Consider the following 10,747-nt stretch of genomic DNA (forward strand, 5'->3'; position numbering starts at 1 on the left):
AAGAAGAAGAAGAAGAAGAAGAAGAAGAAGAAGAAGAAGAAGAAGAAGAAGAAGAAGAAGAAGAAGAAGAAGAAGAAGAAGAAGAAGAAGAAGAAGAAGAAGAAGAAGAAGAAGAAGAAGAAGAAGAAGAAGAAGAAGAAGAAGAAGAAGAAGAAGAAGAAGAAGAAGAAGAAGAAGAAGAAGTCATATCACTTACAATAGACAACAATCCTAAACATCTATGTACTAGATGGAGCTGGGGGCAAGATATGTAGAGGTAAAACAAGTCATCTGCCTTAATTTTTAAAATAACCCCCAATGGTAAATTCAGTATTTACTGAACAACTGAACAACTCAAATCTCCCCATAATTCAACATAATGCTGTGGAATTAGCAAATTCTCCTTTGTTTCCAACTTCTCTTTCCAATCACTACCTAATCAAAAGGTCCACTTTGTGGCTGGAAACTAAATCCATTAATAAATTTCAAAGCATCTGCTACTTAGAGAGAGAAATATCTTTCAACATACTTTATCCCTCAAGAAGCATATGGTAAATATGCTTTGTTTTTCAAAACTAAATGTAATATTTTAGCAATTACTGCAGTCTTCTGGAAATGCAAGACACTTAATAAGTCTATTTTCCCACAAAATTGCCTCATTCACACACACACTCCAGAAAATATGGGTTATAGAATTTCTCTGTATAATATTTCCATGTATAATGCTTATTAAGCTATCTGAATGAGTTCTAACAAACACATGCTTTGTTTCAGAAACAGGGAAAACCCTTTTTTTAAAAAAATCATAGAAGACAATATTAGAATTGGGCTTCAAGTCTTAGGTTTTGGAGATATTACCTACGGATGGAACAGAAACTGTCTGTGGGTCCCTGAATTCTCATGAGCTACAGAATGCAGAGGCTGAATTTTGGTGTGGTATATAGCATGAACGTTTTCCCATCGAAATGGGCATATGCACTTCAAATACTCTTGAGTTCTATCAATCTGTGCTGCCTCTATTTTATATGCCTTTACCAAATGGGATACGAGAACTTTAATGATCTAACAATTTCTGAAAAATGCTTTCAGTTTTACTCCAGACATATGTGAACATATGTCTGGAAATGAAATTTCAAGCAAAATAATGGGATTAGTTTTCAAATTAATTTTATGTAGGACATTTAGCCAGAAGTCCATAAATTTTCCTTTCCATTCTTCAACCAGATCAGTTCCCAGCAGAATCTGCCAGAGCCACATCTTTCAGCACAGTCTCCAAACATTACAGCTTCTTAAAAGTTTAATAGGTATATATGTCCTCGCTTTATAGGCATTTTGATTCTTCTTACTTTGTCAATAGCACTAGATTAATTAAATTCAGCAGTGGTATGCAAGTTTCTTTGAAAGAAAGATGCAGAGAAATTTGCAGAGACACACACACACAAACACACACACTTACTTCTTTGCATATACACACATAGCTCTTTCCAGACATATATCATAAGAGAATATTAGTCATGGAAAGCAACATCTTTCAAAGAAACTTGCATACCACTGCTGAATTTCTGAAGAAGCTCCAATAAGCTTCAGAAGATCCTTAGAAAAATCCAAGGATTCGGGGCTAAATAAGGTGTGGCAGTATTAATCCACACAGCAATTGCATAAGCATCTTTTGTAAATAACAATAGTGGTATATGTGGACAAGAGCAAATGATCAAAATCTTCTCCCTATTCTCCATTGTAATTGACTCTACAAACTACCATCTAAATGCAAGAATACTGTCATATCTAATTTGGCCCAAATTGATTCTCACCAGTAATTTAGAAGCAACAAGTTTGTGTGTAGAAGCCTTGGGTGGAGGAAATGCAATAAGAGAGTGCCTATACAACATAAGATAGCTGTGAGAACCAAGTGGCTCTTTGTGACTCATCTTCTGTGGATGCAGCCTCAGTGAAGGGAAACTGAATAGCAACTTTTAAAAGTACCGGAACTGAAGAGGCTTCTTGAATAAGAAGCAAAATGTTTTCAAAGAAAAAGCCAGTTGTCTTTTGGAAAAGCACTTTCAGGACGATCTGTGGGATTTTTTTTAGGAGACATCAATGGAAAAACCTAGGGGAGGAATCCACTTTTATGTTGCACACAAATGGTTGGGAGTGTTAAGAAGATTTCCAATTTATATCTAATGGCAAGCTTCTTATTTTATAGTAAAAGGATAATCACAGAATGAATGTTGCATGTTGACTATGTAGGACACAATCTTTATTCCAATAATCTTGCCTAGAAACTTGTGACATAGGTAATACTGTATAGGTAACACATGGGTATGATTGTTTTTCTATCAATCCCAATTAACAATTAATTCCTGCATATCCATGTGCCAATTATATTTTTAAATATGCAGTTTCTTCCACTGTGAATCTAAACATTTAAAAATGAAAACAGGCAAAAAGTACAAGTAACCACTTACATTCCCATAGAGATCAAGATGCAAAGACAGTTCACAGCAGACATTTCATTACTTAGAAAGAAAATGTTCAAGTTTGCATTTGATTCTACATTCTTATATCTCAGTCTACATATCTAGTGTTACTTTGCAAAAATTGCTTTCCTCCAAATACATCCAATGCAGGTGTACATGAATGGGAAAATCAATTCATGTTTTTCTGTAACATGCAGAAGAATGAGAGTGATTTTAAATATCTAGAACCAGTTCATTTGAAATGAAAAGAGTCTCCTTTCAAGACTGAAGTAATCTCTATTTCAGTAAATTAGAACTTAGCTCTAAGGCATGTACAATGAGAATGCTGAATACATACCACACACAAATCCTGATCACCTATGCTTTTAATTAATCCAGAATAATGCTGAATCACTGCAGCAGATTGGAAGCTTTACTTACCATATTGCAATCTGGCAATCCCATACAAAGTATGCTAGGGCAATTAGAAATGTAAGAATGGGTCATCTGAGAAGTTGGCTCCTTGTTCTAAAAATCCAAGAAGCTCAGTCCTATGCACATCTATTCAGAAACGATGCCCACTGGGTTCAGTTGATTTTTATAGCAGAATTACCTCGGAAGAAAAGGGATTTGATGTTCCTGAGCTAGCTTAATTGGGAGATTAAATTGCTTGATCTAAGGGGGCTGGGCTGGTGAAAAACAGCAGCGTAGCCTGAGCTAGAAGCTGATAAGCTTGAATGATATTTAATTATCGCTACCTGAATCCAAGTTCATCTGTCTAGCATTGGAAGCTGCTGCAATAGCTCAGATACTGTTGGGCGCGGAGCATCAATCTAGACGGCCTCGCGGCCGTTAAGAAGAAATCGGAATAATTCCGCATCCCCTCTGGGATCAGGAATCTGCCTTACGCTGCCCTCTGCACGCACGCACGCACGCGACCCCGGCCCAAGAGAGAGGAGACACGCACCGGGATCGTCCTCGTCCCGCGGTACCTTGCGGAAGCAGTCGTTCAGGCTGAGATTGTGGCGGATGGAGTTCTGCCAGCCGGCCTTGCTGCGCTTGTAGAAGGGGAAGTTCTCGGCCACATACTGGTAGATGTGGCTGAGCGTAAGTTTGCGCTCCGGAGCGCTCTGGATAGCCATGGCGATGAGTGCCGAGTAAGAGTACGGCGGTCGCACCAGGCGTAACAGTTCCTCTTGGCTAGCCAGGCTAAGCCAGCCCAGCTCGGTTGTTGAGCCAGAGCCCGATGTAGGACCGGGCGAAGCCAAGATCTGTGGCCCCCCGACGGCCCTGGGAGGGCAGCCGTAGGGCAAAAAAGACGCGCCCGAGCTCCCACTACTGCCGCCGCCGCCGCCGCCAGTACTTTGCACGTAGGGCCCAGCGCTACTCACTCCCCACAGGTACCCGGCGGCTCCCGGCGGTGCCCCATAGTCGCCAAGCGCATAGGTCGCAGCGGAAGGCCTCTGCCCCGAGGGGCCCGCAGCGGCGGTGGCTGTCTGCGGATAGACGCTAAAGGCTTCGCTACAGTAGATGGCCATGGCAGGCTCCTCGCGGCCGCTGCGAGACCACGGAGCTAAAGGGCTACCGGCAGCCGTCGGTGACGAACGGGGAGCGGACAGCGCTGGTGGCGGAGGATCGCTGGCGCTCATCCCCCACTTGGCGAGGAATCTGAAGACTAGAAAGGTGCGCTCAGGTGTCCAATCCCCGCCCAGAATTTTGCTTTCCCGGGGAGCCCCTCTCCCGCCTCCTTCCCTCTTCTTGCGCCGATCAGCACTGCCCAGCCTCCCTGCCTTGGCAGTCGGCTGGCTCAACCGAGGAGGAGGAGGAGGAGGAGGAGGAGGAGGAGGAAGAGGAGTGGCTCTTCGAATTAGCCGATCGGGGGTCGGCTGGAACGTTTGGCAACGTCCGACCCGAAGTACCCCACCCCCAGAGGCGCCGTCCCCCGCCCCTCCTTTTTGTCTCATTGCCTGGAAGATGAGGGGACCGTGGTCCAAAGAAGCGCACGCAAGACAGAACCCCGCCCTTTCTTTCTGCGGGTTTCCTTTCTGAAGTGGGGATTGGGAGAATCCCACCTTAGGGACAGCTTTGAAATGTTAGGCTGTGCATTTCATCGAGAATGAGTCTGACTGAGTTAAAGAGGACTTCCAAGAAACAGCAGGATTGCACCATAAACAACAGTCTATAGTTTAGACGTCTGCTAATAAACTGCAATGCTTCTGGAAGAGGAGAGGGGGAAGTACCCTTTATTTACTCTTGCTTATTTATTTAGGAGAAAAAAAACCTGGTCTCTCTCAATTAAATCAATGAAGGAGTGAAGAAAAAGCCACTGGTGAACCATTCAGTTTAGCCAACATAGTTTAAGGAAGTATATACTGAGTTTTGTGCTGGAGTGGTTGAAAAGTGTATGTTTTAGAAGAATGGGCTCAGAATATTATATGAAATGAGAATTATTTTGGCAAAAGATAAAACAAACTCATTTCCCCCATCCCTCTGTTATTCTTCATCTTGTTTCAAAAGAGCATTCCTATTTAAAAAAAAAACTAAGAAAGTTCAAAATCAAGTTTTTGAGAGGGATTCTAAGTTTGAAATTCGTGCTGTGATTGAAAATAATTTCTTTAAAAACAACTAGAACTGCTTCTGTTATATCATTATGTTCTCATTATTATTGGCATATCTACTTATTTGTTCCCCTTGATTGCCAGGATTCACTCTCCAATAATGAACTTCCTTCAAGGTCCTGCCGTTAACATAGGAAATAAACTACATATAATGGTGATATCTGGACAAATGTATACAAAAGGAAACTATTCTTTTGACTGCAGTAACATTTCTTATAAAGTAATAAAATATTCCACTTTTCACTAAGTAGAAAATAATATAATGGAATCTTATAATGGACCAAACGCACAAAAATATAGTTTTATATCACATTTATATCAAAATATTCTCTTGGATGAATTATTAGGATACACACATGAATCTATATTCAATTGGTTCTCCCTATCTTCAGTTACTATAGGTGACTGATTGTAGTCAAAAGATGTGCTGATTTTTTTAAAAAAAACCTTGATTGTGCTGAATCAATAAACAAAATTACTTATGTTACATTAATTTAGAATGTAAGCAATCAATTTAATGTTCCTTACTTGCTAAATGTTTAAGAACCATTAAGGGCATAGTTCATTCTGGAATCTTTGTTAAAGTGTTTACTGTATAATAAATATGTTAGTTTCAGCATCTCAGTCTCATATTGTTGCTTTTGCCGTACAAATTAGCATTGCTACTGGACATTATTTCTTACCTCATTACTTGTCAATAAATTGTAGTGGAAGTTATTTGCAAGAAGTGATGATGACCAGCTTATGCATTGATTTGGAAACACATTTTATGGTTACAGTGAATTTTCTACTTCTATCATTTTTGGCATAGATATAAAACACCCAACCCAGTCAAAAATTATACCATTACACTGGTTAAAAATGGAAAAGTCTTGAAAGTCTTTGGAATAAAGCTATTTTAGCCCTGCCACTGTTTCCCCTGAACGTTGGAGATCCAGTCACTTTGGGGGAAAGTTAGATTGTTAGACTGTTAAATGGGTTTTCTTTCATATCCACCCTCTTTTTCTGTGTGCTCGCAAAATTGGCAGAATACTTTTTTCCCCCCAAAGCCACCTGGAAAATCTTACGAATATCGAACTGAAAGCTATTTCTTTACAGATCCAAAAAGAGAGCAATCACACCTTGAGGGAAGAGTATGCATACTTCATTACTATATTAGGAAACATACCATATTGCTACTCCGTAAAAGGACCTTCATGTGAACAGCTGACTTTAAAGTCTACAATCTAGGTTTGTAAAGTCCCTTTACTGTATAAACATGGATGGTTACACGAAAAGTAATTTCTATTTAAACAATTGACTGATTTCCAGTTGAAGACGGGAATAAGTGATAAAATGGAATTGTGAGCATCTCCCGAGCAGAAGAAAGGAAAGCGCGGACGCGGGCCGGGATCAACAGAGCACCTGCGGGAGGGACCCACGTGTCGCGCTCCCTCGCCGCTTTTATTGACGAGCTTTACAACGTCCAAATCGCCACCATCCTCGTTTGATCTTCCTTTGATCTTCCCTTTGTGTCGGTAAATATATATATATATTTTTTTAATTCTCACATAGACAAAATACCTGCCCTGAGAAGGATCGGACGGGTGGATTCGAAGTAAACAAAGGGCGTTTTAGAGCGCTCTTCTAAAATAAGGAGCCGCTTTCTCTGCAGCGGCAGCCTCCGAGAACGTCGCCGGCGAGCCTCGGCCCCGAGGCCGCCCGGTGCTCTGGTGCAGCACCTTTCCTAGCTGAGCAAAAGCGGGGACCGAAAGCTCCTGGCCGCGCTCATTTCCGCCGCTCTGTTTCGGCAAACGGGTTCCGCGCCGGTTCCCGTTTCGGCATTCATGCTGAGCCGCCTGGAGGTATTTTTCGGGCATTGCAAGAAGGGCAGAATGAGACCCGAGTAGAAATGAGCGGCGCCTTTCAAAATTTGAAATCAGTATTGTATGTGCACGCGAGCATCTGCAGAGCAAACGGGGACATTATATAGTGTGTTAAACCAGTCTGTTTACATATGACATGCTTGCCACCCAAAACTGCTCAGGGTATAATAGCTTCAGGTTGCACCTTGGCCTTACGCTGCCTTCCATAAATCTATCTGATCAGCTCAACTTTGAATTTATTGATGGTGGTGATGGATCTCTAATGGCCTATTCCTAAACATTTGCAGTAATAAAATTGGATAAGAACAGGAATATCTATGCTTCATTTCTTGATAAGAATGACTAAGGACTAGACAAACACCTTTAATTGCACAATTCATTTTATTTGTAATTTAATTTTAATTCAGTATTATTAATATCAGTTTAATATTAGATATCAAATGAGGTAAATATTTTAAATATATACAATCTTGACATTAGATATAGTAGATTCAACTGGGTTCTCCTTTCTATATTTGCCAATGGTTTCCCAAGAAACCATGTTCCTATCTGGCCATAGTTACCAACAAGCCACTGGTGACTAATGAAGAACAGAGGAGTTATATTTCAAATGCTAAAAGTTGGGAAATATTCTTTTAATACTGAAGACTGAAAAGCAACTGCAAATGAAAAATATCATTGGTGGTTCAAAAGAGAACATGAGATAAAACAAATAATATATTTAAAAATGCTCTCCATATGAATTTCCCAGAAGTGAACTCAGCACCCACTTTTCTAAAATGATTCTAGAACCAAATTATTTGTTAATTTGGGGGCGGGGTGTTTGAACACTATATCTCTCTGTGTGGTTATACACACACACAAACAGTCAATGTATAATTATTCATTCAGCAGCAGTTACAAGTTGCAATGATACTGGAAGAACTGATTTACAACCAGTCCTCACGCTTACGATTCTTGCAGCATTCCCCTGGTCACACAATCCAAATTCAGGTACTTGGCAACCACCATGTATTTATTTAATGATTGCAGTATCTTGGAGTCATGTGACCTCCATTTGCATCAGTTGGCTACTGATGAGCAAAGTCAGTGGGAGAAGCCGGATTTGTTTAATGCCTGCATGATTTACTTAACAGCTGCAGTGATTTTGCTTAACAACCATGCCAAAAATATTGTAAAATCGGGTGCTACTCCCTTATAAACCGTTTAGCTTAGCCATGGAAATTCTGTTCCTTGTAAGGTGTTGTTGTTTGATGGCTATAAGGATTCTGTTCATAAAAAGGCACCCATCGCTCCTTATCTTTCTGCTATCATTTCAACCATATCAATCTGTCAGCCAGTGTGTCCAGTTCTTCTCCTTCTAAATGTTTCAGCAACTATCCCACCAAAACTCTAAAGAAACCAATGAGATTAGGTTTCTTTTTTTTAACCTAAACCTTTCAGCTGTAATAACTTTGTATCTAATACCTGATGCATAACTCCTTATTTGGCCTGTTCTTTTCCTCACCTGTTGACAGGATTATTTTTTTTTGCAGGTTACCTTTGATTTAGCTGTAACAACATCCCAGTACTTAGAAAGGTTCTTGGCCTATAATCCTTTCAGAAACCCCTATCACTGTGTAGGGTAATTAGAGAAGGGTTTCTCACTTCCCCCATGATATCTTTTCTTGCTCACACAACAAATAAAACTCAACAATCACAGCATTTCTCCTCTCTGAAAACACAGTAATTTCTTTGAATTTTTTTTTTGTAAGAATAGCATGGCATATCACTTCCTTATCTGACCTTATTTGAAAAGGTAATGCAAAATTTGCTATTTTGAAATTAATTTATATTTGCTTTACACATTATTAACTAATTTAAAAAGTGACAGATTTCTAGAAATTAAATTCTAGAATTGACAAACCATGAGAAATGCCAGAGCTTGAAATACGATTTACCTAAGAAATCCTAGCAAATCTGGTCTTATTTGAGAAGATGAAGCTCATTTACTGAAGCCCAAAGAATCATAAAGAATATTGTCTAATATATATAAATCTATAAATAATGAATAATTATTATTATGGTCACAGGTTCACAAATCCCAACTCCATAATTAAATTAACTAAGTAACTTTAGACCAGTTAAAGGTAATCCTTCACTTACTACTATAATTGAGCCCAAAATTTCTGTTGCTAAATGAAACAATTGTCAAGTGAATTCTGTCCCATTTTAAGACCTTTCTTGCCACAGTTGTTAAGTTTGTAACATGATTAAATTACTCTGGCTTCCCCATTGAATTTGCTTGTCAGAAGATTGCAAAAGGTGATCACATGACCCTGGGACACTGCAACTGTCATAAATGTGAGTAAGTTGCCAGGTGTCTGAATTTTGATCACATGACCATAAAGTTACTGCAATGGTTGTGTGAAAAGCTGTGCCATTGTAGCTTCAAATGGTCACTAAACGAATGTTTGTAGAACTACCTGTATTATTTTTGTCTCTAACTTATGTGATGACAACATGGGAGGGAAATATGATATAGATTCCTTTGAACTTCTAGAGAAACAGGATAATAAATAGGATAATAAATAAAATTGGCCTTGGTTTAGAATGACAGTTCTGTGATTTGGTGCTGGAAGCTGGCACTGAAGTGTAAGAGCTGTCATTTATGCTATATATACCGTACATTCAGAAAGCATTCAGACCACCTTCATTTTTGCCAATTTTCTTATGCTGCAGCCGGATTCTACGGTTGTTGAATTCACTTTTTTTCTCATTAATCTACACTCATAATGAATGACAAAGCAAAAACAGAATTCTAGAAATGTCTAAATTTATTTTTAAAAAACCTGAAATATCACACTGGCATAAGTTTCAAACCTTTTGCAACAACATCTGAAATTTAGCTCTGGTGCCTCCCATTTTTCTTGATCATTGCTGACATGTTTTTATACCTTGATTAGAATCAACATGTGGTAAATCAAATTGATTAGACAAGATTTGGAAAGGCACACACCTCTCTATAGAAGGTCTCACAGCTGACAATGCATACTGTAGCAGAGCAAAAGCCATGAGGTCAAAGGAACTGCCCACAGGGCTCAGAGACAGGATTATTGCAAGGTACAGATCTGGGGAAGGCTACAATAAAATTTCTGCTGCACTGAAGGTTCCTAAGAGCATGGGGGGCTCCATAATTCTCAAATGGAAGAAGTTTGGCACAACCAGGACTCTTCCAAGAGCTAGTCTCCCGGTCAAACTGAGAAATCAGGGGAGAAGGGCCTTTGTAAGAGAGATGACCAAGAACCCCAGGGTCACTCTGATTGAGCTCCAGAGATCCTGTGTGGAGATGGGACAGAGTTCCAGAAGGACAACCATCACTACAGCCCTCCACCAATCTGGGCTTTATGGCAGAATGGCTAGACGGAAACCTCTCCTAAATGCAAAACACATGAAAGCCTGCTTAGAGTTTGCAAAAAAGCATCTGAAGGACTCTCAAATTGTGAGGAACAAGATTCTCTGGTCTGATAAAACCAAGATTGAACTGTTTGGCTACAATTCTAAACATTATGTCTGGAGGAAACTAGGCACCGTTCATCACCTGGCCAATATCATTCCAGCAATGAAGCATGGTGATGGCAACATCATGCTGTCGGGGTGTTTTTCAGTAGCAGAGACTGGGAGACTGGTCAAGGTTGAGGGAAAGCTGAATGAAGCAAAGTAAAGGATATCCTCAATGAAAACCTGCTCCACAGTGCTCAGGACTTCAGACTGGGCCAAAGGTTTACTTTCCAACATGACAATGATCCTTTTCAACAGCCAAAATAACACAAGAGTGGCTTGGGGAAAA

At 39.9% G+C, this 10,747-nt stretch overlaps 1 protein-coding gene across 1 annotated transcript in view; it reads right to left on the reverse strand.

Annotated features, from left to right (window-relative positions):
* Nucleotides 1-4,084, reverse strand: part of FOXI3 (forkhead box I3) — a 7,952-nt gene extending 3,868 nt beyond the window's left edge. Inside the window, exon 1 of the mRNA XM_029287226.1 lies at nt 3,403-4,084. Coding sequence (XP_029143059.1) covers nt 3,403-4,084 — 682 coding nt within the window. The remainder of the gene's footprint in view (nt 1-3,402) is intronic.
* Between the last annotated feature and the right edge of the window lie 6,663 nt (nt 4,085-10,747).

The sequence above is a fragment of the Protobothrops mucrosquamatus genome, unplaced genomic scaffold (assembly GCF_001527695.2).
Source record: "Protobothrops mucrosquamatus isolate PMUCROS unplaced genomic scaffold, P.Mucros_1.0 scaffold_257, whole genome shotgun sequence".
Taxonomy (NCBI): domain Eukaryota; kingdom Metazoa; phylum Chordata; class Lepidosauria; order Squamata; family Viperidae; genus Protobothrops; species Protobothrops mucrosquamatus.